Genomic DNA, 27,500 nt, shown 5'->3' on the forward strand with positions numbered 1-27,500 from the left:
ATATCCCCCCCGCTCCCCCTCTCCACAACCCACCCCTCCAAAGTCCTCATTCCCAGCAGCAGACCCTAGAACAAGACCCCGGATCCCCCCCCATCCACAAGATGGCCTTCTTTCACAAACACGCCCACAACCCATTACGTGGACTGGAGGAGAGAAAGGGAAGAGGAGGAGGAGAAGAGAGAAAGGGAAGAGGAGTAGAGAGAGAGAGATGATGGGTTAAGATACATTATAGGAAGAGGAGAGAGAGAGAGAGAGAGGAAGAGGAGGAGAGAGAGAGGGAGGAAGAGGAGGAGAGAGAGAGGGAGGAAGAGGAGGGGTAGTAAATCTTCATGCTCGAGGTGTTCAACGACACAGGACTCATTTGGAGTCACAGCGTCTCATTTTCATTGCGTATGCAACTTCAATGTTTTGATCGTTTGAATGTCTGTCAATGTCTATGAATATGCTTCAATCTTTAAAACCTCTACTTCTCTGAGAACCATTGCCACGGGTCAGAGACGAGACACTCGCTGTGCTCTGATTGGTCAGAGAAGAGAGGCTCGCTCTACTCTGATTGGTCAGAGACGAGAGGCTAGCTCTGCCGTGATTGGTCACAGGTCAGAGATGAGAGGCTCGCTGTGCTCTGATTGGTCAGAGAAGAGAGGCTAGCTCTGCTTTGATTGGCCTGTTTAAGATCAAAGAGAAGCGTGACCTCGTCCTAAACTCGTTAGCCTCGCTTCAATGGAACTGGATTGACGGGGCGGACACCTGGACCCGTCCGGAACAGAAACGTTGAGTCACATTTCACATATCAATGTTTCTCATTTCTCTTTTCTAGGAAAGTGCTTTTGTTAGGGTTTTAGGCTTGGTTGGTTTTTGATTGACTGATTGATTGATGTTGTTGTCATATATTATGAGGCCAGTCTATATGCCGCTGTGTGTGTGTGTGTGTGTGTGTGTGTGTGTGTGTGTGTGTGTGTGTATGTGGTGAGGGAGTTGTAGGTTTCTCCTAACTTTTTCTTGGATTTTGCTTTTGCTTGCAGGGAAGGTTTCTGTGCGTTAAAGTGATGTGTGTGGGTGTGATGGTGTGTTCAGATCAGCGGGATAATAAAGGGTTAATATATAGTGTTGTTTGTTTTAAAACAGCAGTTGGCTGCAGTCCAGGCTTTTATGCTAATCGTTTGACAACTCTGCCTTGAAGTAGACGATTGTGTTTATCAAAGTACTAATTAACCTGATTTTATGTACTAACTACAACAAACTATTGCTTGTTGCCTGTATGCTATTTGGCAATGTGTAGAAAGTATGCTTTCACAATGTGTTATTAAATTAAAACATTATAAAACTGTTTTGATTGCATCTGTGTTGGGTTACTGTATCTTTCTGTTCTAATAAAGTTCAGTTTGTTGAAATTAAGTCATCATACTTTTCTGTTCATTTCTTGCTCTCTCTCCATCAACGCACGCACGCACGCACACACGCACACACACACACAATGAGGGACTTCAAATCAGACACACATGTTTGGAGGTGGTTGGGTATGTTGTGGTAACAGCAGGAAGATCATCAAACAGAACTCTGGGCACAAGCATCTCCTCAGAACCAACCAGAACCCTCACAGTGGCAGCTGTTCAGAACCAACCAGAACCCTCACACCTGTTACAGGAAGTCAGGGAGCTCTGCTCAGGACAGAATGTTGGCTCAGTGTAGCGCAGGGGAGGCTGGCGGGGGCAGAAATCGGAGGATGGGCTCATTGTAATGCATGGAACGGAATCAAACACGTTTGATATACATTCCTCATTCCATGCATTGCATGGAGCCCGTCCTCCCATGTCTACCTCCGCCAGCCTCCCCTGGTTGGCTCAGTGTGGCGTAGATTCATCTGATGTTATGGCGTCTATTACAGGGGAGGGGTTACATTACGTGGCCTTTGTGCTGCTGCCAACCAAGACACTTTGAGAAAGGAAAGCTTTAGGAACTCTATATTCTACGCCAAACAAAGAGATGTGATGTGTTCTGGTAATGTGGACTTCAGGAACACTCCATCTCCCTGTGTCATCTCCTCTTACCCCTACTGTGCTTTTGAGCATGATAATGTAGTAAATGGACTGTTTTAATAATGTAATAATGTAGTAAATGGACTGTTTTAATAATGTAGTAAATGGACTGTTTTAATAATGTAATAATGTAGTAAATGGACTGTTTTAATAATGTAGTAAATGGACTGTTTTAATAATGTAATAAATGGACTGTTTTAATAATGTAATAATGTAGTAAATGGACTGTTTTAATAATGTAATAATGTAGTAAATGGACTGTTTTAATAATGTAGTAAATGGACTGTTTTAATAATGTAATAAATGGACTGTTTTCTCTAGCTGCTGTAGCAACATTTCCAATATCAATAGTTGTTAAACATCTGTCAAACCAGTCCAGACCTCCAAAAACCTATTCAACCACGCACACACACACACACACACACAATGTGCGATTGTGCATGTATTGGAGTCATATGAACAGCATCAAACTGAAAAGGAGGGGAGTTTCAGACATCCAGCCAGAGCCAGAGCCAGAGCGCATTCTGACTTTCATACAAGTACTGTTTAGGGTTTTGGAAGGGAAGGGAAGGGAAGGCAGGCTTGGTTTAATTCTCCCCAAACCTCATAACCTCCCTGGCGAATGGTGATGGTAGTGATGAGGTTTCTCCTTTGATCAACGTCCATTTTGTCCTGCATGGGCCCCTGTAGTCTAAATATCCACATCAACCTGGACACAAGACAGAAAAAAAGGCTCAGTTTGACTGCTGAGATCACATGGTACCTGTCAGCAGTGCATGTGAGAGTGAGAGTGAGAGACGGGAGAGAGAGAGAGTGTGTGTGTGTGTGTGTGCACGTGCATGCGCGCGGCAGAGAGAGACAGAGAGCGTGTGTGTGTGTGTGTGTGTGTGCGCGAGAGAGACAGAGAGCGTGTGTGTGTTGCTGGCTGGAACACAAACCATTTTTACTACCTACCCAGAGCTCTAACAAAGCATTAACATGCACAACTTTCTTCTCTGATTTCACCGCTCTTGGATTCCGTCCACTGGCAAGCGATAAGACACTTCAGACCCTAAACTCTCTCTGCTCCACTGCACCCCCTTCATCTGATGAAGGACTGAGGGTCTAACAATAACCATGCTATGTTTACCTAGCCCCAGCAAAAATCCCAGCTATTTCACATATTAGATTCTCAGGTGATTGCATCATAAATAATTACTGGACGCCGTTTCCTGAGAAGTGCATATGAATGACCGTCAGAGCAAAAGATACTTATTCTGGGTGAAGAAGCATAATGGAAAAGGAATGCATCCACTTGACTCAGTCTATCCGTTTCCCCCGTTGAGAAACGACTCTGCTCAAGCATTCAGACGTTCGCCAGGTCTCAGCAGCTTTCACACCGGACCCGGGTCAGAGAGAGAAGTCAAACAATGTCAAGAACTGGATCGGCGCTGCGCTTGATGGTTTGCCTTGTGCTGTATGAGGGGACCAAAAGAACAGTCCAAGAAGTTTAAACTTGAAACTTTAAAAATGAATCTAAATCAAACACACTTTGACATACTCTAAAGTATAGGACTTATGAACTGGACCCAGGCCCGTATTCACAGAATAGTGGTGCTGATCTAGGATGGAACAGCCATAATGAATGAGATTAAATGGACACAGGGGACCTGATCCTAGATCAGAACCCCATGCTTACTCTATGCTTAATGAATGCGAGCCAAAGTCTAACTCATAGCTGGTCCCTAAGGATGGAGGAGCTTGGTCCAGCCTTAAATCCTGTCCAGGAAGAGACTCCTGGTCCCTTTGCCCTAGACATTTGTAGAGATCTGAAAGATGAATGGTGAGAATTCTACCAAAAGTGGAGCTTCAACCATCTTGCTTGGATGTGCCTTTGTATTCCTTTCAAATCTTGGAACTAGGGGCTAGGGGTTAAGGGTCTAGGAATTTAGGAGTAGGGCTAGGGAGTGGAACTAGGGGCTAGGGGGTTCAGAGTCTACAAACTAGGGGTTAGGGAGTAGTGGCCTAGGGCTAGAGGCTAGGGAGTAGGGAATAGGGGCTATGAACTAGGGGCCAAGGGCTAGGGAGTAGGAGCCTACAGTAGGGAGTAGGGCTAGGGCTAGAGGCTAGGGAGTAGGGGCCTAGGGAGTAGGGACCTACAGTAGGGAGTAGGGGCTAGGGCTGGAGGCTAGGGGCTAGGGACTAGGGAGTGGGAGTAGGGATCTACAGTAGGGAGTAGGGGCTAGGGCTGGAGGCTAGGGAGTAGGGAATAGGGACTAGGGGGTTGTCTCTGGGCAGGTTCTTAGTGTCCCAGTGGCCTTCCAATGAGGCTAGTCAGGTGAAACCAGAGGAGACTAGACTAACCCAGGGCCCAGGGCAGCCCAGCCAACAGCAACACACCAGAGCACAGGCCGCCTTTGTTTCCAATGGCAGCTGAAAGGCTGCAGAGTATGGATTCCAGACATGATCGCCAAGCCAGCTGGGGAAAACTGGCCCGGGGTGAATCTGTATGTTTGTTGTTGGAAAGGTTTGGGAGAAAGGGGCAGGTAGGGATGGAAAGAGATTAGAAAGTTAGTAAGAGGATTAGAATTGTAAAAGGACACTTAGTTTCTTCGTCTTCACTGTTGACCACCGATAAGATATCTTTGAAGAGATTCCTTCTAGTTATTTACTTTAAACTTCAAAGTATACAAGTCAAATAAATGAGCTATTAGCAATTTAGCTCAGCGGCGAAAATAAGTTTCTGTTCTGTCGAGATGAGATGGACTCAATGATTGGGTTGTCCAAGGAAGCCTGTTTTTACAGATAATTCAGGGCCCCTTATATACCAATTCTAAGGAACTTTCCAGTCTTGCCTACTAATTTGATTGGTCCACCTCATCTTTCTAGATCATTCTATAACCACATGACCTTGAGCTTGAAGGTGCTTTCCAATGAGGAACTGATGTGAGGCCCCTCCCCCAGCCAAGGCTTCGGTTCTTTCTGGAGCTCCATACGAGCCATCAGCTCCAAAAGACACACATAGACCAGTAGGCCTAACCCACGGTTCAGTAGGCCTAACCTAACCCTAACCCAGTAGGCCTAACCCACAGTTCAGTAGGCCTAACCCTAACCCAGTAGGCCTAACCCACGGTTCAGTAGGCCTATCCCACAGATCAGTAGGCCTAACCCACACACCAGTAGGCCTAACCCACGGTTCAGTAGGCCTATCCCACAGACCAGTAGGCCTAACCCACGGTTCAGTAGACCTAACCTAACCCTAACCCAGTAGTCCTAACCCACGGTTCAGTAGGCCTAACCTAACCCAGTAGGCCTAACCCACGGTTCAGTAGGCCTAACCCTAACCCAGTAGGCCTAACCCACGGTTCAGTAGGCCTAACCTAACCCAGTAGGCCTAACCCACGGTTCAGTAGGCCTAACCCTAACCCAGTAGGCCTAACCCACGGTTCAGTAGGCCTAACCCTAACCCAGTAGGCCTAACCCACGGTTCAGTAGGCCTAACCTAACCCAGTAGGCCTAACCCACGGTTCAGTAGGCCTAACCTAACCCTAACCCAGTAGGCCTAACCCACGGTTCAGTAGGCCTAACCTAACCCTAACCCAGTAGGCCTAACCCACGGTTCAGTAGGCCTAACCTAACCCTAACCCAGTAGGCCTAACCCACGGTTCAGTAGGCCTAACCTAACCCTAACCCAGTAGGCCTAACCCACGGTTCAGTAGGCCTAACCAACCCCTAACCCAGTAGGCCTATCCCACAGATCAGTAGGCCTAACCCACAGACCAGTAGGCCTAACCCACGGTTCAGTAGGCCTAACCTAACCCAGTAGGCCTAACCCACAGATCACATCACCTTCATTTTTGATTGTATACTGTCTCCGTCATGATGGAAAACGGTACATTGCAGCAATGTCTAAATCCAAACATTGTATAAACGTAAAATCAAGATGCTGATTCACCGGTCTGCCAACCTGTTAAGCTCCATGATGAGGTGGACCCAAGTGTCTCAGACGAACAATGTAGTAAAAAATAAAGAAGCTCTTCAATAAGAGGTTTTGCACAAGGCACAAAAACATATACGTATAGGGCAGCAACTGGATATACAGCCACAGACAGACAGACAGACAGACAGACAGACAGACAGACAGACAGACAGACAGACAGACAGACAGACAGACAGACAGACAGACAGACAGACAGACAGACAGACTCTCCGACAAAGACATAGGGAACACACAGGCTATATATAACAAACACAGGACAGGACAAACAGGTGATAACAATCCTGGTGATTGGAGAGCACTGGCACCGGACCGCCAGAGGGGGGCATCAGAGTCACCAGAACAGCAACCTCAGGCGTGACAATACCGTAGACAGAATAATTGTGTGGCAATGTTAAAACCAACATTGCACAGTAGAATGTAGTCACATCGTCAATGCGGTCGCCCCCCTTGTTACCATGTTGAAAGTGAAAGTGTTCTTACCCGTACAGTATATAGCTGCCTTCATGCCTGGATCCCATCCAGTAATGACAGACTGTCATCTATGGGAAAGGCTTGCAAATAATAATAATAACAACAACAACAACAACAACAACAACAACAACAACAACAACAACATTAGGTAGAGTAAAGGGATAGATATTGATGTAGAGATATTCAATATTTTGTGAAGATCTTCAAATTGATTTTTCTAAAAGGTCTTGTTCTGCCCATGTCTGTTGGTCTGACCCCCTGTGAAGATTTTGAGTTGATTTAGTCTCGGCTGTATCTGCTTCCTCTCTCTTCAGAGCCATGGTGGACCAGATGGTGAGCAGTGAGGTGATTCTGTCCGTCTACATTTTCACCTTCCTGGTTGGACTGCCTGCCAACATCCTGGCACTCCATGCCTTCATCGTCAAGATACGCAACAAGCCCACTCCCACAGGAATCCTCCTGCTCAACCTGACCGTGTCCGACCTCCTCTTCCTCCTCTTCCTCCCCTTTAAGATGCACGAGGCTGCGTCTGGCATGCGGTGGAACCTTCCCAGGGTCCTCTGCTCTGTCACCACCTACACCTTCTTCTCGACCATCTACACCAGCTCCCTCCTCCTGATGGCCGTCAGCGTGGTCCGCTACGTGGCCGCGGCGTTTCCTCTCGCCTACCGTCAGCTGCAGAAGCCTCTCCCCGCCGTGGTGGCGAGCGCTGTCATCTGGACCGTCTCCTTGTCGCACTGCAGCCTCCCCTTCGTCATCCTCCACCACCCAGCGCTCTCCAACAACAACTCCTGCGTCTGTTACGACAACTTCACCGACGCCCAGCTGGCCGTGCTGCTCCCGGTGCGCCTGGAGATGTTCTTCGTCCTCAGCCTCGTGCCTCTCCTGGTTTGCGTGTTCTGCTATCTGCAGTGCATCCGGATCCTCTACACGCGGCCCCGGATCAGCAGGCGGCAGCAGCGGAAGGCCCTAGGGATGTCGCTGGGCACGTTGACGGTGTTCCTGGTGTGCGTCATCCCGTTTAACTTCTCCCACGTCCTGGGCTACTTCCAGGGCTCCAGCCCACAGTGGAGGCACTACACCCTCCTGCTCAGCACCTTCAACACCTGCCTGGACCCCGTCATCTACTCCTTCTCCTCCTACACTATCTGGGCCACGAACAGGAGGTCCATTTTAAAGGTGCTAGGACTGCGTAAGGTTGCTCCCCATCGGGACGACAACACCGCGGGTCAAGAGGATTTGTAGGGATACAGCTTTACAGGACGCTACACGTTACAGAAATGTACAGCTTTATTGAGTTTTCCAAGATATCTGTTTCAATAGCATTCTGTGTCAACATCCAATCAAAACAGCTCTCAGCATCATCGTTCACATCGATCACATGATAAGAATCAGAAAAACGAATTCATTTTCATAAAGGGTGGACTATACATAGAGAGACTATAGATAGACTAGAGAGAGAGAGACTATACATAGAGACTATAGATAGACTATACATAGATAGACTAGAGAGAGGGACTATAGATAGAGACTATAGACAGGGACTATAGATAGACTATAGAGGGACTATAGATAGAGAGACTATAGATTGAGGGACTATAGAGAGAGAGACTATAGATAGACTATAGATAGAGAGACTATAGATAGAGGGATTATAGATAGACTATAGATAGAGAGACTATAGAGAGACTATAGAGAGAGGGACTATAGATAGACTATAGAGAGAGAGACTATACATAGAGACTATAGAGAGAGGGACTATAGATAGACTATAGATAGAGGGACTATAGATAGAGGGACTATAGATAGAGAGACTATAGAGAGACTATAGAGAGAGGGACTATAGATAGAGGGACTATAGAGAGAGGGACTATAGATAGACTATAGATTGAGGGACTATAGATAGACTATAGATTGAGGGACTATAGATAGAGGGACTATAGATAGAGGGACTATAGAGAGAGAGACTCTAGATAGACTATAGATTGAGGGACTATAGACAGGGACTATAGACAGGGACTATAGATAGAGGGACTATAGATTGAGGGACTATAGACAGGGACTATAGATAGAGGGACTATAGATAGATAGACTATAGATAGACTATAGATTGAGGGACTATAGATAGACTATAGATTGAGGGACTATAGATAGAGGGACTATAGATAGAGGGACTATAGAGAGAGAGACTATAGATAGACTATAGATTGAGGGACTATAGACAGGGACTATAGACAGGGACTATAGATAGAGGGACTATAGATAGATAGACTATAGATTGAGGGACTATAGATTGAGGGACTATAGACAGGGACTATAGATAGAGGGACTATAGATAGATAGACTATAGATAGAGGGACTATAGAGAGAGAGACTATAGATAGATGGACTATAGATACAGGGACTATAGACAGAGATGTCTATCTCTCTTTTCCTGCAGCAGCGTTTTTCTGGTTTTGTCTACGTATTAGGGAAGCACTCAGGTTCCAGTTAATTATAGGGGAAGTTTACGAAATCCATTTTCATGTGTATTTCAATCAATCCATGATTGATACTGTCAAAACTATCACCATTTCACATGTAGCTGCATCGTAGCTGTTGAAATGTGAGGTCTGTGTTTACTTCCTCATATCGTGGTAAAATACGTCGGAGATCAGGTTTTTGTGAATGCATCTGCTATTGAATAATAAAACAGGGTAAAATTCTGCTTTAAGACCCAAGTCTGAATAGTACAGTACACTGTCGTCTGTGTCCACTCTACAGCCTTACATCTGAATACTTCCACAGGACTTCCTTGAATGACCACAGACAGACACATACACAGTGCAATGTTTACCACTTCACAAGGGAATAAATCATGGAGCCCAGCTTATTACAGCAGAACACTGTACTCACTTAGGCTCATATCAACACAATGGCAAGCCCCTTCTTTACGAGCAGAGTAGGATAACGTCACCTGTTAGGAGCATCGCCATGGTGATATAACTTGGTGCTACAGGGTTACGGTTGGCTGCACATCCTGGAACGCGGCATCGTGGGTAAAAAGGCAGCCATTTAAGGTATCGCACAGTTGACCCCCTCGGTCACCTTTGCTTCCATCTTGCCCTCCTCTACTGTAGCTCCACACACACACAAAGCTGTGAATGAATTTAAAGGTAACAACAGCAGCTTTTGGATGATATCCATTTAATCTCAATAATATTCAGGTATCTCTACATGGTTTTATTGTGTTCTGTAAGTTATCTTGCAGCTGAACCACCACCACCAACACCACCACATTACTTCCCTTCTGTAGTATCCCTTAAGTAGTTGAAAAATGCATTGTTTTTTTGGGGGAGTATTTATGAATTATTATTTATTATTTACTAAGTGTTTATTTTTTGGAAGGCATATTTGGCAAACTTTCTGGCCGCCAAAGAAGACAACCACCAGAGGAACAATTAGAGAGTGGAAAAAAGACTTTATTACAAACCGTGGCTTTGCAGAGTCATTTTTATTTCCATACACACAAAGTCTCTGACTCTCTGTCCATAGGACTGTATAGAGGAGGATGCTATCTGTCCATAGGACTGTATAGAGGAGGATGCTATCTGTCCATAGGCCTGTATAGAGGAGGATGCTATCTGTCCATAGGCCTGTACAGAGGAGGATGCTATCCAGCTAGGATGTACCCACACCAGCCACCACTTAGCTAGACTGGCCATATCTCTACAAAGGAAACATGATGGTGTAGGCCTACATCAAATCATACAAGTTAAAAATCTAACTATCAAGCTTCATACCTTGTTGTATTGCTTTATCTCTCTCCATCTGACCCAGGTCAGTTTGACTGGCCATGGAGGATGACGCAGTGGCTAATTCATTGACAGGTGTCACTACTCAGCACCGATCAGGGCAGCTGGGTGTCTCGTGTTGTCAAACGAGCAGCCCTTTTCCCCTGCGCCCTTTTCCAGCCACTTGTAAAACGCCGTGTCCCTTTTAACTGTCAAATGACCCAATCCCAAACGTCCTGTTGTTGTCATTATCGATTCACAGTATCAGACTTACATCAAGGTGTCAAAGCAGCGCACCGACAACGTTCACTCTCCATCCGCTTCTGTTTCTTTTCCCGTCTGAAAATAGTTTTGAAGAGGGACAGAGACAGAACCCGATCGCCCCTCCAGTACTTTGGCTCCATCTAGTGGTAGAGGCTGTACTGTAGAGGCTGTACTGACACAAGGCGGCAGGTGGCGCTGGTGGCTCGAAAGCGGCCAGCGTAGAAGACGACACACACGCATGCGCACTGTCATTTGTCGAATTTGAAAGTTTTTCTTGTTAGCAGGAAGATTTAGACGCTAAAGCTGTCCGCAAACGCAGGTAACTCATATTCCTGCAAAGCTTTCCTTTTTATTTTATTCAGTTTGGTCATGCCACTTACACAATTAGAGACAGCGCTAACTCGTACTTAGAGAGCTGGCTAGCAGAGTTGTGTTATTAGCCACCGGGTAGCTAATGTTAGCTTGTTGTCAACAGTGACATGGTGATGTTGTGTCAACATTGTAGTTCGTTTGTAAACTTGCTAAGCCGTGCTATTTATCCATCATCATCATCATCAAACTGTTATGCTATTCGGTCTTTGTTTTGCACTCAAGCCAAGTCTATTTAGCTAGCTGTACAGATGAGCCCTAGTGCACTCCCGCCATCTTCAGAAGATAGTTCTTCTCCATCACATTCTGTCTTCTGCGCCAACATCTATTCCTCACTGCTCTCTCGCTCTCTCGCTCTCTCTCTCTCTCTCTCTCTCTATGTATATATATATTGTTTTAACTGCTGTTTTTTATTTATTTATCCATGTTTACTAGGTGACAATGTCGTCCAAGCAGGATGCTAAACCTCCTTTCTCACCAATCCTGTTCCTGACAGTCAGTGGTGAACCAATGAGCTTCTTCCTCCGCCCGGGCCCCACCAAAGTCCAGCTACAGCCCATCATCAGGTCAGGGGGAGGTGTGGTCTGTCGGACCCAGGTGCCTGGCGCCATCCTCCTGGCTGACACAGAGGACATGGCTGCTGTCCCTAATTCAGCGACCCACTTCTATGTGTCCACCCAATACATACGGGACTGCGTGGAGAAGAACGAACAGCTGGAGGTGGATGACTACAGGTTCAACCCCCAGCAGACCAGGCTGACAAGACAGAGGCGGGGAGGGAGTGTCGGGCGTATAGGGTACACGTCGGAGGAGGACGCGGCCATCTTGGGCTTCATCTCCAAGCACAAGAGAGATGCGCGCGGGAACCGGGTGTGGCAGGAAATGGAACGCCAGCGTCTGACCAATCACAGCTGGCAGTCGATGAAGGACCGCTACCGCAAGCACCTGAGTGTCGACCAATCGGAGGAGGGCAGACGGAAACAGCCGGAGAGAGGGCGCTCGTCTGAGAAAGACGCCTCACCTCAGGAAGACGTTCTGGAAGCTTCGTCTAAGAAATCTGACGTTCCAGAACCTTCGCCTAAGAAATCAGATGTTCCGGAACCTTCGCCTAAAAAATCAGACGGTCCGGAACCTTCGCCTAAGAAATCAGACGGTTCAGAACCTTCGTCTAAGAAATCAGACGTTCCGGAACCTTCGCCTAAGAAATCAGACGGTCCGGAACCTTCGCCCAAGAAATCAGTTGGTCCGGAACCTTCGCCCGAGAAATCAGGCGGTCCGGAACCTTCGCCCGAGAAATCAGGCGGTCCGGAACCTTCGCCCGAGAAATCAGGCGGTCCGGAACCTTCGCCCGAGAAATCAGTCGGTCCGGAACCTTCGCCCGAGAAATCAGTCGGTCCGGAACCTTCCTCTAAGAAATCAGAAATCAGCCCTCTGAGAGGCGACAACCGCTGCTGTCCAGAGAGAACAGAACAGCCTCTGGAACCAGAGAGAGCACTCTCACCCCAAACAGAACCGGTGGCAGAGAAAACCCAGTCTGACAGAAGTCCGCCACAGAGGTCAAAGAGACCTCACAAGAAGTCCCCACCTGGGAGACCAGGTACACAACCTCAGCCAGAGGAGTCGTCACCGAAAAGAGCCAAAGTACTCAGCACAGCTCCAGAAGAGACAAACAGAGCAACTCCATCCTCAGCAGGTACAGTGCCTTCGGAAAGTATTTAGACGCCTTCAATTTTTCCACATTTTGTTGTGTTATAGACTAAATTTAAAATGGATCAAATTAAAATAATTTGCTATCAATCCACACACAATATCCCAGAATGACAAAGCAAAACAGGTTTTTAGAAATGTCAGTAATTTAATAAAATTGAAATACAGAAATACCTTGTGCATAAGTATTCAGACCCTTTGCTATGACACTCTTAAAATTATCTAAAATGCAAAAATGTCATCAACAAATCACTCAATAAGTTGAATTGAGAAAGTGAAGGGTCTGAATACTTTCCGAAGGCACTGTATGCATGCAGCCCCCCCCCCCCCCCCTCTCTTTTTGGCCCTCTGTGCACAAATAATTGTAATTATTACAATTATTATTCTAATTTATCAATGGCTTGTATTATTCTGTTTTGTCATTTCATTTTGTTTGAAACACATTTAGATATATATATGTATCAGACATATATATAGATCTATAGGTGTTTGATTGCCTCTATATCATGTGATTGTGTTTTTTTGTTGTTATTTCAGAGGAGAACCCCAAAGAGGCGGGGAGAAAGAAAACGTCAAAGAGAAAACTGGGTCTTCTGGAGATCGCTGCCAGGGAATTTGAAGCATCAGATTTTGAGGTACATTAAAGTCAGGGAATGCATCTCTTAGTTTCTCTATGTACAATAATTTATCAAAATGCAGTCTTTCCCAGCTAAGAATGTGATTGTAAAGGGTTATTTATTCATCAGTAATCAATTATTGATATATCAATATTTATTCATCAATAATTGATACGTTTTTATCAATGTAACAACTGTTACTGATGCATATTTTCCTCTCCCAGTCAGATGATGAGACTCCAGACCTGGATAATGCTGTCTCTCCAGGGGCAGGCAATGGGAACCAGGCCCCGGCAGCACCACAACCCACCCAGCCAGAGAGCATCGCAGCCCAGCCACAGCCACAGCCTGACCCCGCTGACCTCCAAGGGGAGAGGCCAGAGATCCAGGGCGACGATGCCCAGCCAGCAGTGGCCCCCGCCGGCTCCGACCCTGCTCAGAGTGAGCCTGTCCCCTCCACCTCCAAAGCCCACTTCTTCCTGTTTGAGAGCGAATCACAGACAGCGGAAACCGCCTCCCAGCCGATCCCTGACGCCAGCCAATGCATGAGCCAGGCGGAGATGGAGGAGGGCAAGCAGCACCTCCGGAGGCTGATGAAGGAGTCCAACCAGAGCCTGGTGGAGGTCACCAAGGCCCTGCTGAGGTCCAGCGGGTCCGTCTCCGCCGCCCTGCGGTACCTCTTGGCCTCGCCCTCCGCCCGGCTGCAGCAGGGGCCCTTCTGGACACGCCGGGATGACGCCTTCCTCCTGTCAGGTGACACCTTGGAACTCTGCGAGAAATTCGGTGAAGAGAGAGTGGCCAAGAGGATGGCTTTCCTCGACGACTCGTGAAACGGCGGCTGAGTTCTGGGCTACAGATGTAGAACGGTCTGTTCTACATTATACATATCTCTCTCTGTGGGGCGGCTATCTCTCTCAAATGTAAAAAATAAAATAAAAAAAAAAGGTAAATGTTGGAGGATCTCTATTGAAACTGTGATTTAGTCCCAAGATTTTTTATCTATTTTATCTGTGTCTGGGAAACGCGTGTCCGTAGAGTAAGGAATCATGTAAGCTCTATGAATGACATTTATCACCACACGATCTGTATCCAGGGGAGGCTGGGGGAGGTAGACATCAGAGGAGGGCTCGTTGTGATGAATGGAATGAGGAATGGTTTCAATGTTTGATGCCATTCCTCATTCCATTCCATGCATTACAATGAACCCGTCCTCTGATTTCTACCTCCTCCAGCCTTCCCTAATCTGGAACTATCTGTACTCAGTCATCTCGTGAAGTCAGCCCAGGTCAGCAGGACTCACTGCAGGGCCCGGTAGAACAGCTGTTGGCCTGATCAGTAACTCTGTTCTCCAACACTCACTAGTGTCCTGGAATAGATATTACTGTTTTGATGATGCCTCTGTACATGACTTCACCATCGATCGCTCTGTTTATTCTATATTATTATCTCAGAGGGGAATTCGGTTTGCAGGCAAGGGTAGAATAACATTATTTTGCCTTATGAATTCTCCAGAATAAACTGTATGATTTTAAATGTAATATTTTAACTTGTTTGCTTCAAGTGTTGTTTTTAAGAGCTGTAATGATTGGTGTTTTTAATATGAATCCGAATCCCTTTGTTATTCAGATGTACCAGCGGTTCGTCCAGTATGTATCTACTGATGAAGTACCTACTTCATCAAATTCTTCGCAAATGAAATGATTTAAGAGTCATCTACTCTGTATGTTTTATGAGGAGGAAAAAAGACAAAAGAGTTCATTTTACTTCAGTAAGATGCCTTATGCATAACTATAGATGTGCCAGAATCAACAACAGCTGTATATTGTGATGAAGACATTATCCATACCATATTGTCCAATAAATATTTCAACCGTGTAATAACTTGATTGACTTCTCTATCCGTCTCATATGTCTTTTATTAGAATATGGTGTGAGTTTCTGTCCTCGTGTTGAACCCGATGACTTGGTTGGGATCTCTCTCTCTCTCTCTCTCTCTCTCTCTCTCTCTCTCTCTCGTCTCATCGGCTTTTTCGCGTTCTTGCGTTGAGATCTATTTTGGACCAGCTGGTGCGCCGTGACTTGGAATCGTTTGAGAAGAAGAGGATTGTTATTGTGAAAATAAATAAAGGGGGAAGCTGGATATTCTGTGTCGTATACAACACATCAATACATTTATTCCAGCCTAGCACAGTATAGCGATCTTTTCCACGTTGTCGGAGAGCTTTGGATCCAAAAGGGAACCGGTAAGTGTCTGAGTCTAGCTATCCGGTTAGCATTTAGCATGCTAGCTTGATGCAAGCCCTTATAGACAGCGGAGCTGAGCTTCAATGGCTGTCACTGTCATCTCTGTGCCCATTTCATGTCATCGTTTTGACTGTGTCCTATGCAAACAGCCAGTTGATCATCACAACACTGCATATTGTGTTCAAACATTGGCGACATGCTTGTGTACTTCTGATCCTGTATTGAGAGGTGTTCAGTTCATGGGTGTAATGTGCAGTGCACCTCGCCTGCTCTGCCTAACGGTAGTAGAGCCACCCGACTACGATATCTATGTGTTGTCAGACAATAATAAGACAATATACAGACATCTCTAGCGTATATATGGTTAACCAGTGTACGCTACTACAATGACCCGCTTCTCTTCTTCCAGCAGATTGCCAGCCAGTTGGCTAACTTGGCTACTACTAGCGACTTACCTACCGTACCCTACCCTACCTACCCCGCCTGGCTACTGCTTCACTACGGTACAGCAGGTAGGCGGCAAACCGCATCACTTATGTTACTGTAGAACTAGTGATAGGAGGTCATTTATCTTCAATGAGTAAAGAGGTTCAACTATAAACATAAATAGAACATTTTCAGGAACCTAAAGCATCATGCCATGGTGTTGTGAGTGTGTGTGTGTGTGAGAGAGAGAGAGAGAGAGAGAGAGAGAGAGAGAGAGAGAGAGAGAGAGAGAGAGAGAGAGAGAGAGAGAGAGAGAGAGTGTTTGTGTGTGTGAGAGAGAGAGAGAGAGAGAGAGAGAGAGAGAGAGAGTGTGTGTGTTTGTGTGTGTGTGTGTGTGTGTGAGAGAGAGAGATTGTGGTGTGTGTGTGTGTGTGTATGTAATTGTCTCTCTCTGTGCATGAGACATGTTCCTAGTGTATCCCTCTCCTACTGCAGCTGTGTGTATGGGACCAGGGAGCCAGCTCCTCTCCACTCCACCGAGGCAGCATGAGTTCTAAGGGGGGCGGGACCGCCCTGACCCGCCGAAACTACAGGCTGGCCTCCGACACAGACAAGCCCAAAGTCACAGGTGAGGCCCGGGGGCCGAGGGGGGCATCAGCCTGGGAACAGCAGGCAGACTGATCAGCCTGGGAACAGCAGCCAGACTGATCAGCCTGGGAACAGCAGGCAGACTGATCAGCCTGGGAACAGCAGCCAGACTGATCAGCCTGGGAACAGCAGCCAGACTGATCAGTCTGGGAACAGCAGCCAGAGTGATCAGCCTGGGAACAGCAGGCAGACTGATCAGCCTGGGAACAGCAGCCAGACTGATCAGCCTGGGAACAGCAGGCAGACTGATCAGCCTGGGAACAGCAGCCAGACTGATCAGCCTGGGAACAGCAGCCAGACTGATCAGCCTGGGAACAGCAGGCAGACTGATCAGCCTGGGAACAGCAGCCAGAGTGATCAGCCTGGGAACAGCAGGCAGACTGATCAGCCTGGGAACAGCAGCCAGAGTGATCAGCCTGGGAACAGCAGCCAGACTGATCAGCTTCTTTACTTTATGTCTCTGTTAGTGAAGTTAAGCAAAATACTGTATGTGGGTCTCAGGATAGAGGGATGGGCCCACACACACACACACACACACACACACGCATACACTGTACACACACACACACACACACACACACACACACTGTACACACACACACACACACACACACACACACACACACACACACACACACGCATACACACACACACACACACACACACACTCTCACACTTGTGTTATAACAAACACTGCTCGACTCAATTACTAGCCCATGCTATTGCAAGCAAAATACTACAGCAGGGGAGGCTGAATGATGTAGAAATCAGAGGCTTTTTGTAATGAATGGAATGGAATGATCTCCACCGGTCTCCACTATACAACACATACCATTAACAAATACAAAAGTGTGTTAATCCAGGTTACTATAGTAACTGTTACTACACAGGTACAGGGAACACATATTGTTGCTGTAAGTGTGAGCCAAGCTAGGTCTCTGACACTCTATTCCTGCTGGCCTCTGTCTCTCCCTCTGTCTCTCCCTCTGTCCCTCTGGCCTCTGTCTCTCCCTCTGTCCCTCTGGCCTCTGTCTCTCCCTCTGTCCCTCTGGCCTCTGTCTCTCCCTCTGTCCTGCTGTCCTGCTGGCCTCTGTCTCTCCCTCTGTCCTGCTGGCCTCTGTCTCTCCCTCTGTCCTGCTGGCCTCTGTCTCTCCCTCTGTCCCTCCCTCTGTCCTGCTGGCCTCTGTCTCTCCCTCTGTCCTGCTGGCCTCTGTATCTCCCTCTGTCCTGCTGTCCTCTGTCTCTCCCTCTGTCCCTCCCTCTGTCCTGCTGACCTCTGTCTCTCCCTCTGTCTCTCCCTCTGTCCCTCCCTCTGTCCTGCTGTCCTCTGTCCCTCCCTCTGTCCTGCTGACCTCTGTCCCTCCCTCTGTCCTGCTGTCCTCTGTCCCTCCCTCTGTCCTGCTGGCCTCTGTCTCTCCCTCTGTCCTGCTGGCCTCTGTCTCTCCCTCTCTCAGGTATCGTGAATGAGAAGTTGCTGAGTGACTACCTGTACCATGTGTTCCCTGCCTCCAGCAAGCAGGGGCCTCCGCTGGCCTCCCTCAGGTAGGCCGGGATCATCCTCTCCTCCTTATAGTCTGCTTCTTCCGTCAATGGGTGAATCTATGACTATTTTCCATGACTATTTTCTATGACTATTCCTATTAGCCTGCCTTCCTACTGTATGACTATTTTCTATGACTATTCCTATTAGCCTACTTTCCTGGGACTGTAGTATTTAGGCTAGGTGGTGTTCCCAGCGCTGCGGTTGTGCCTGAGCGATGAGTCCAAGCTCAGCGCTGATGATGATACTGACACACTGAGGGCTAAACAGACTCTGTCCCCTGTTGCTGTGTCTGTTGCTGTGTCTGTGGCTTCAGTCCAGCCCACACCGTGTCAAATATAACAGCATGTTTCTGTGTGGTAAACACGATATCAAACGCGCTTCCTGAAACTGTATCCAGGTCCCTCTGAGTTGTTGTTGTTGTTGTTGTTGTGAAGCGGTGTATTATGTTGATCCAATAGAACTGAAGCAATAGGTCGGACGTTCAGATGTTGAGTGAGTGTTTGTGGCACGGTGTACCACAGTGATGTAATGCTACAGCCCTGCTGGGTCTCATTCCCGGGCCCAGACACTGGGTCGGGTTTCCTCTGCCAGCTCTATACATAGGCCCGGGAGAGGAGGGAGGGAGGGAAAGCTGAGCTGGAGGAGGTGAAGAAACGCTCACCGTGCTTATCCTCAGCGGCCCTGGCTTTGACCCGCTTGATCCGGGAGCTGGGAGCTTCACCCATGTGCCAGCCAGCTTGGCCACTAGCCAAGTACAGAACCACAACACAAGACCTTTGGATGTACTGTACTGTACTGTAGGCCTGTGGGACAACAACAACAACGAAAACAAAATGAATACAAAAATAATAATTTCTTTCTTTCTCGAGCACAGTGACTGCCGATGACACTTGTTCTTATCGAAGGTTTTACTTACGATGACTGATGTATGGTTGATTCACTTACAAATGTACTTGTTGTAACTCGCTGTGGATAAAAAAACATCTGTTAAATGACAGAAATGTAAATGTAACTGATGAGTCATTGACACCGTGGAGTTCAGCTGTGAGGTAATGACTGTTCACCTGACTGTTGTTGTCATGTTTGACGGAACGCGTCTGAACTGGTTTGTCAGGGCCGGGGATTGTGCTCCAGTCACAGAGTTGAGATGGTAAAACTCACTCCTTAAAATACCCCGTCCCCCATCTACGCTGTCCAATTGCTAGCTTTTCGATAGTTAGTTGTTTGTTAAGGTGTGTGTGTGTGTGTGTGTGTGTGTGTGTGTGTGTGTGTGTGTGTGTAGGAAACCCCTGGGCTTCCAGGACCTCGGGGCCCACCTGGAGAGGCTGCTGACTGAAGGAGAACCTACTGAGGAGACCAGAGGTGTGACACACACAGAAACAGACATACACACACGCACTTATCACGTATCACTTATCAATGCCAGTGGCCGTTTATAGTGACCAGTGGCTTTTTGGGTTCAATGTTTATGCCCGGAACTGTTCCCTTCTTCAGTATTTTGAAAAGCAAAGTCTTTATGTTTCACTCCAAGCTCCGCCCTTCAGGGGTTCTAGAAGGTGATTGGGTGTTTGCCACCCATAGAGCTAGCCCATGCCAGTAGGCCTAATTAGACAGCCTACAGGAATCACACCAACGCCAACATGTACACTACCTAACCCGACCCTAACCCTAACCCTAACCCGACCCTAACCCGACCCTAACCCTAACCCGACCCTAGCCCTAACCTGACCCTAACCCTAACCCGACCCTAACCCTAACCCGACCCTAACCCTAACCTGACCCTAACCCTAACCCTAACCCGACCCTAACCCTAACCTGACCCTAACCCTAACCCGACCCTAACCCAACCCTAACCCTCTTAACAGTGTTCAGTAAATACAAGCATAGGAATCAAAGAGAAAAAGAACAAGACACAATAGGCAATAATACACTGTAAAGTATTAAATAAAGCAGTAAAGTACTAATTAAGGCAGTAAAGTACTAATTAAGGAACTAGCCGTACGAACAGTCTATCTTCTGCGATGCTCTGCTATATATGATCAGAGAGTTAGATAGAATCATGAATAAGTCATTAATGCTAATAATTCTAATGACTTGCAGTTATAGTACATGACTTCCCACACGGTCTCAAAGTGCTTCATATTATGTGTTTTTTTTTCCTCAAACATTGTCCATTTTTGCTTCGTATCATGAAATAACCAGATATATAAAGTATGATAATTTGTTCTTATTTGAAGTAATTTCTATAATTTATTCAGATGATTCTGGATATGCCTTTTAGTCTAGAATAAGGCTTAATCTTTATCAGTAGACAAATAAAAAGTTCTTAAGTCCGGGGGTGGTGGCTGGGCTGAAAGTAAAGAAAAAAAGACTTAATTTGTGTCCTGAAAACAGCCCCGATAATCCAGGATTAACCTGTCTGGTCCCCCTCCCTCACAGACCAGCCAGTGGATGGACGTCTGGGGCCCTTGACGGTGGTCCTGGACCACACCAGCGGCTTCGAGGGTCTCCTGTTCGTAGACGATGACCTGCTGGGGGTGAGAACACACCTTTACACACACACACACACCTGAGAACACACCTTTACACACACACACACACACACACACACACACCTGAGAACGCACTTTTACACACACACACACACACACACACACACACACACACACCTGAGAACACACACACACACACACACACACACACACACACACACACACATACACCTGAAAACACACACACACACACACACACACACACACACACACACATCTTTACCTACTATTGAAGTAGGATTGTATCGTGATGCTTGTTTTGTCTTTTAATATTCAAGGTCATCGGTCACAGCAATTTCAGCTCGATCAGAGCGACTACGTGTGTCTACAAAGGTAAACACCCACCTGCATTACTGTCTGGATCCATGCACCTCCTGCATTACTGTCTGGATCCATGCACCTCCTGCATCCCCTGTCTGCATGCACCTCCTGCATCCCCTGTCTGCATGCACCTCCTGCATCCCCTGTCTGCATGCACCTCCTGCATCCCCTGTCTGCATGCACCTCCTGCATCCCCTGTCTGCATGCACATCCTGCATCCTCTGTCTGCATGCACCTCCTGCATCCCCTGTCTGCATGCACATCCTGCATCCCCTTCTCAATGACGCTCCCCGGCTGATGTAATCAAGGGCAGGTCAAGTATTTGAAAGTGTTTTACATACTGCACCAGGGGAGGCTGGGGGGGAGGCTGGGGGGGAGGCTGGGGGGGAGGCTGGTCTGCACCAGGGGAGGCTGGGGGGGAGGCTGGTCTGCACCAGGGGAGGCTGGGGGGGAGGCTGGGGGGGAGGCTGGTCTGCACCAGGGGAGGCTGGGGGGGAGGCTGGTCTGCACCAGGGGAGGCTGGGGGGGAGGCTGGTCTGCACCAGGGGAGGCTGGGGGTCGTCATTGTAATGCACGGAATGGAATGAGGAATGGTATGAAACACACATTTACATTTACATTTATGGCATTTAGCAGACGCCTTTATCCAAAGCGACTTACAACAAATACATTTGCTTAAGTAAGTGAATCATCTATCCATCAGTCATCATAAGATAAAGTAATCAATGCTCAGACCAGGGGCCATAGGAGAGAACAGGAGAGAAACTTGTAGTGGGGGCGAAGAGGTCTTTAGGGGACACACATGTGAAGTGTCCTCATTCCATTCCATGTCCTCCGATTTCACCAGCCTCCCCTGTACTGTACTGTACTGTATATAGCCTGGATCTGACGTTGGTGGTGTTTTCTGTCCTGTCGTGTGTGTGTGTGTGTGTGTGTGTGTGTGTGTGTGTGTGTGTGTGTGTCCAGGGAAGTGGGCCTATGAGGTCCTGATCTCCTCCCAGGGTCTGATGCAGATAGGATGGTGTACCCTCAACTGCAGATTCAACCAGGAGGTGAGATGATAGGCTGGTGTCAATCAATCAATCACATTTATTTGTATAACACTTTTTTACATCCAGTAGACAAATGTTGCAAAGTGCTTCACAACAAGAACAATACTAAACAATATAAACAATAAATACAATATAAACAATATGATCTAACGCCGAACCATAGACCCCCAAAAAGCAAGCCAAGGAAAAAATGGCATCCTGACGTACCGCGGCGTGCTGCGTGAGAAACGACATGCCACGTTAGCGACGTAGCTTTGGGGAATCTCCCACCCTGTGATAATGAGGATCACCGTGTACATGGTGCGTCTCTGTGATGATGTCTTGTGTCTGTTCCTCAGGAGGGGGTGGGGGACACTCCAGACTCTTATGCCTACGACGGTAACAGGGTGAGGAAGTGGAACGTCACCACCACTAATTACGGCAAGGTGAGAACAGCACAACACTGATGCTAATCCAAACATAGCTCTTTACGCTGGTGAATTCAGGGGAGGCCGGTGGAGGTAGAAGTCGGAGGACAGGCTCATTGTAATCCACGGAATCCCCTGCTGTAGACAGCCCTGTATGCATGTCTGTGTGTGTGTGTGTTCTGTCTCTCCGTAGTCCTGGGCGGCCGGGGACATCGTCAGCTGTTTAATCGACCTGGACGAGGGGACCATCACCTTCTGTCTGTAAGTCAGCGCAGTCCTCCAATCACAGCATCACTCCTCCGATGGTTTACCTGGTTCATTCAGTTGTTTAGGAATGTGTGTGTGTGACCACTGCGCTCAGAGCAGGTGCGTCCACCAAAATGTTAACAAACTCTGAAAAAAAGTCGCTGGTCCGCACTCACAAAAAAGAGATTGAAGGTTTCCTTTTCGTCGTGTTTATTTCATTCAGTGAAAGATAGACAAGCGTTTCGGCCTAAAAAAACGGTGACTGCCGATGGCACTTGTTCTTATCGAAGGTTTTACTGACGATGATTCACTTACTGAGACAAATGTACTCATTGCAAGTCGCTTTGGAAAAAAAGCGTCTGCTAAATGACTTCAAAGTGAATGTAAACGTCTATCGATCCCCGAACGAGAGAAGCGCTCAAATGAAACCTTCATTCATGTGTTTAACCGTTTATGCTATCGATCCATTGTAAAGATGACCTATGACCTTTGACCTCTGACAGGAATGGCCAGTCCCTGGGCACGGCCTTCAGCAACATTAAGATGGGGCCTGGCGTGGCGTACTTCCCCGCCATCAGCCTGTCCTTCAAAGAGTCCGTGGCCTTCAACTTCGGCAGCCGTCCCCTCAGATATCCTTCAGCGGCGCCGACCTCCCTCTGAATGACCTTCAGCTTCACAGACATCAGTTTGAATATACTTAAATATATATAATAATTATAGTAATTATATACAATACCAGTCAAAAGTTTGGACACACCTTCCCATTCAATGGTTTTTCTTTATTTTTTTATTATTTTCTACATTGTAGATTAATATTGAAGACATCAAAACTATGAAGGAACACATATGGAATTATGTAGTAAACAAAAAAGTGTTAAACAAACCAGAATATGTTTTATATTTTAGATTCTTCAAAGTAGCCACCTTTTGCTTTGATGACAGCTTTGCACACTCTTGGCAAGGTGTGTCCAAACTTTTGACTGGTGCTGTACATTATTCTGCATGAATCTCTGCCTGTTGAAAGAGTGTGTCTGCTGGTAGTGTGTCTGCTGGTAGTGTGTCTGCTGGTAGTGTGTCTGCTGGTAGTGTGTCTGCTGGTAGTGTCATCGTACCAGAGGTTGGTACCGTTCATTTGTCAGCGGAGGCTGGCGGTGGTAGACATCGATACCGTTCCCTATTCCGTTACGATGACCTCCAATGTCTACCTCCACCAGCCTCCCCTGGTCCTCTGTTGCTCCTTAACCAGTGGTGTGTACGTACCCCGTGGAGGGATACCTCCCCCTGCAGAACCCTCCCACTGCTGACCTCCTCAGAGCCCACAAGCTGCTGGGCTACATCAAGACTGTGCTGTCCACCACCATAGACACACAGGTACTGCATGGTCTCTTAATGGGTTGTGGGTTCGATTCCCGCTGGGACCATATATACTGAAATCTATGCACTCACTGCAATGTAAGTCGCTTTGGATAAAAGCATCAGCTAAATTGCATATATTATTATTATTATATTATAGAGAGTAGACACACAGGTACGGCCTCATAATGGCTGATCTTTACAACATGGTCTCCAACGGAACATCGTTTCTGCAGACCAAGGAAATAGAAATGAAGTGTAGTAATGTCTCTGGTGTTGCTGGTCCCACCAGGAGGAGAAGGTGGTGGAGAAGGAGAGTTTCTGCTGGAAGCTCCAGGGGGAACCCACCATCCTGGTCACGCTGGCCCATGTCTTCAACTACTTCGCCCCCCTCATGGTTAGTCCATTTGATGTGTTTATTTATTTAATTTATGTACGGTTGACACACACACACACACACACCATACGGATGAAAGACAAAATGAAAAGAAAGGGCAAATTGTGCAGGAAAACCTGTCAGGGCTTGAGAAGCCTCCCCTAAACAGAAATACAATTAATAGGAAAAATAGGGTTGTGAAAATTATTATATTATGGGTATTATATGGGGTGTTGTGTGGGTTTGTGTTCCCAGTGTAAAGTGTACTGGGTGGTGTGGGTGTTATATGGGGTGTTGTGTGTGTTTGTGTTCCCAGTGTAAAGTGTACTGGGTGGTGTGGGTGTTATATGGGGTGTTGTGTGTGTTTGTGTTCCCAGTGTAAAGTGTACCTGGTGGAGGACGTCCTGATGAACTTCCTGTTGAGTATTCTAGAGGGAGGCGGCTCCGTGGATGAACACCCCCTCATCCAGCAGCTCCTGGACCTCTTCTGGCTGCTGATGGAGGTGAGGCCTGACACACACACACACACACACACACACACACACACACACACACACACACACACACACACACCACACAAATGTGAAGGTGTGTTTGTTGACTGTCATGCATTTCATTTCCTGTCCCAGCGTGTTTCGCTGAGGTACTCTCCATATGACATCACTTCCTCTCCCCTCAGGACTACGAGGTGAATGAGTGTCTGAAGCAGCTGATGATGTCACTCCTGAGGGCCTACAGGTTCTCCCCCATCATCCCTGACCTGGGCTTCCAGGTAGGAGGGGCCGCCCCCCGCCCCCGGCCACAGCCTTACACACCTGTACAGACCCTTAGAGGTGTTGACTCAGAGTCAGAGTCAGAGGCAGAGTCAGAGGCAGAGGCAGAGTCAGAGGCAGAGTCAGAGTCAGAGGCAGAGGCAGAGTCTAGCCCTCTGCTGCATCACACCCAGGTGAGTCCCTCCCTCCCGCCAGGCCTGCGCCCGTGTGTTTGTCCGTTGTGTGACATCACTCAGAGATTCTCTAACGGCAGAGGGGCAGGTATCAGGTACGGGTCCGAAGATCACTAGAATGGCCTATTATAGTCATATACATATACATACATTATACACATAGAGTATACAGTCATAAGTGATCGTCCCTGGATGGAAACAGCCATGGATTATACAGCACGTCCTCCTGGGCTGAGACATCCACCTCCAAGGTCTTTAGCATCAGTATCTCCATCCAACATCACCTTGATGGCAGATCTGAGTGTCTAACTATAGTCTGTTGATTGAGTCAGTGCTCATAATGAAGTTTGTTGTTATATATAATCTCACGTGAACATGAGAACAGCAGCTCTGTTTGTGTCGCTGTGTGTCCTTCCAACACCTTAGAGGCTGTGGGCTTTACTGGGACAAGGTCACTGGCTGAGCTGTGGGCTTTACTGGGACAGTTACTGGCTGAGCTGGACGGTCAGGAATGCTCAACATCTCAACTATTCAGTGTAGTTACGTCCCGTACAGGAACAGGGGTTTCACTGGAAGGCTTTAGCTGGCTAGGGGGACGTAGGCTGAGGGTCATCCTCTCTTCTGACACACCGCTCTGGCCCCGGCTCGGTTTCACTGTAACGCTTCCACACACATCGTCCAATCAGATCTGGGGAGGGGTGGAGAGAGAGAGAGGGAAGGGAGGGAACGAACCAATGAAACCAGAGTTAACTCCACTAAGTGTCACTGATCAGTACAATAATCCAGTGTTGACTGACGTCCTTCACGTTTGGCCGTATGAAACCACTAGCAACGCATGATTCTCTCATGTCTCATAACACACACTTTCAAATGTTCTAATGGATACTATCTATATAGAAGATATTAGCTATATAGAAGATACTATCTATATAGAAGATAGAAGATACTATCTATATAGAAGATAGAAGATATTAGCTATATAGAAGATATTAGCTATATAGAAGTATACACTATATCATACATACACTATACACTATAGATATACACTATCTATATAGAAGTATACAGTATATATATACTAGCTATATAGAATGGATACTAGCTATGTTGAAGCGGTACTTTGACTTGTCTGATGTGTTAAAATGTCCGTTCTGTATCCTCCAGATCCATTACCTGCGTCTCACTACGGCCATCCTTCGCCACGAGAAGTCCAGGAAGTACCTGCTCAGCAACGTCCTATATCCTTTCATTGGTCAAAGTGCCTAGGAGATGTTCTAGATGTAGTGGAGGCTGGAGGACGGTGTAGTGGAGGCTGGTGTAGTGGAGGCTGGAGGACGGTGTAGTGGAAGCCGGTGTAGTGGAGGCTGGAGGCTGGTGTAGTGGAGGCCGGTGTAGTGGAGGCTGGAGGCTGGTGTAGTGGAGGCTGGTGTAGTGGAGGCTGGAGGTTTTTTTTTCTTCTTGTTTTCAGCTTGTTTCAGATCTTGTGTTACTTCCTGTTTCAATACCCTTCTGTTCCTGTGCCTTTGGACTGCTTCAGGGGAGGCTGGTGGAGGTAGAAAATCGGAGGACAGGCTATCCACGTGTGTGTTTGGCACCTTTCCTAATTCCGTTCCATGCGTTACGATGAGCCTGTCCTCCGATTTCTACCTCCGCCAGCCTCCCCTGGCGGCCGTTGTCGGTGGTTACGGTCTTTAACGGAGCCACGTTCGACGTCCTGCGCTCCGTGGTCTTCTTCTACATCAAGACGCCGCTGAGGGTGAAGGAGGCGGGGCTAGAGGAGCTCATCCCCACCACCTGGTGGCCCACGCGCTTCGACAAGGAGGTGACAGCCAATCAGACACTAGCTTTCTACAAACGTGATGTGTGGGTGGTGTGGGTGTGTGTGTGTGTGTGTGTCTAACCTCTCTCTGATTGGCCCAGGGGAAGGACGAGAGGGAGCCGAAGGATGAGAGTGCGGATGAGAGGCTGAGGAGGCGGGCCTACGAGAGAGGCTGTCAGAGGCTGAAGAAGAGGATCGAGGGTGAGGCCTCCTCCATGTTGATGTTGTTGATGTTGATGTTGTTGATGTTGTTGATGTTGATGATGTTGATGATGATGATGATGTTGTTGTTTCGTCTAGTGGTGGAGGAGCTGCAGGTGCAGATCCTGAAGCTGATGCTCAACAACAAAG

General features: G+C 47.4%; 3 protein-coding genes across 3 annotated transcripts in view; all 3 read left to right on the top strand.

The window, feature by feature from the left end:
* Positions 1-6,804: 6,804 nt before the first annotated feature.
* On the top strand, positions 6,805-7,731 carry LOC310803708 (free fatty acid receptor 2-like; the record flags this gene model as incomplete). The annotated part of the gene is made up of 1 exon (XM_083668561.1): positions 6,805-7,731. The coding sequence occupies one exon, from the start codon at positions 6,805-6,807 to the stop codon at positions 7,729-7,731; it is 927 nt and encodes a 308-aa protein (XP_083524687.1).
* A 3,060-nt stretch (positions 7,732-10,791) lies between these two features.
* Positions 10,792-14,336, top strand: terf2ip (telomeric repeat binding factor 2, interacting protein). Its single transcript, XM_083669289.1, has 4 exons — positions 10,792-10,842; positions 11,328-12,585; positions 13,137-13,234; positions 13,441-14,336. Exons 2-4 carry the CDS (start codon positions 11,334-11,336, stop codon positions 14,044-14,046), a joined length of 1,956 nt encoding a protein of 651 aa, XP_083525415.1. The 5' UTR covers positions 10,792-10,842; positions 11,328-11,333; the 3' UTR covers positions 14,047-14,336.
* Positions 14,337-16,383: 2,047 nt separating this feature from the next.
* Positions 16,384-27,500, top strand: part of rnf123 (ring finger protein 123) — a 101,947-nt gene continuing 90,830 nt past the window's right edge. The window contains 17 exon segments of the mRNA XM_083668562.1: positions 16,384-16,514; positions 17,989-18,076; positions 19,360-19,439; positions 20,517-20,614; positions 20,908-20,962; positions 21,917-22,002; positions 22,341-22,427; positions 22,603-22,670; positions 23,159-23,274; positions 23,902-24,026; positions 24,301-24,405; positions 24,762-24,887; positions 25,064-25,156; positions 26,495-26,588; positions 27,031-27,152; positions 27,251-27,350; positions 27,450-27,500. The exon segment at positions 27,450-27,500 is cut by the window's right edge and continues 11 nt beyond it. Of these exon segments, the coding sequence (XP_083524688.1) occupies positions 16,433-16,514; positions 17,989-18,076; positions 19,360-19,439; positions 20,517-20,614; positions 20,908-20,962; positions 21,917-22,002; positions 22,341-22,427; positions 22,603-22,670; positions 23,159-23,274; positions 23,902-24,026; positions 24,301-24,405; positions 24,762-24,887; positions 25,064-25,156; positions 26,495-26,588; positions 27,031-27,152; positions 27,251-27,350; positions 27,450-27,500 (1,576 nt within the window). The 5' untranslated portion in view covers positions 16,384-16,432.

The sequence above is a fragment of the Argentina silus genome (assembly GCF_951799395.1).
Source record: "Argentina silus genome assembly, chromosome: 4".
In the NCBI taxonomy this organism is placed as follows: domain Eukaryota; kingdom Metazoa; phylum Chordata; class Actinopteri; order Argentiniformes; family Argentinidae; genus Argentina; species Argentina silus.

Excerpts from the sequence above, each read along its gene's own strand:
- terf2ip (XM_083669289.1), top strand. The coding sequence starts at position 11,334 with ATGTCGTCCAAGCAGGATGCTAAACCTCCTTTCTCACCAATCCTGTTC. Across the intron at positions 12,586-13,136 it reads AGCAACTCCATCCTCAGCAG|AGGAGAACCCCAAAGAGGCG; the intron begins GTACAGTGCCTT and ends TTGTTATTTCAG. Across the intron at positions 13,235-13,440 it reads TTGAAGCATCAGATTTTGAG|TCAGATGATGAGACTCCAGA; the intron begins GTACATTAAAGT and ends TTCCTCTCCCAG.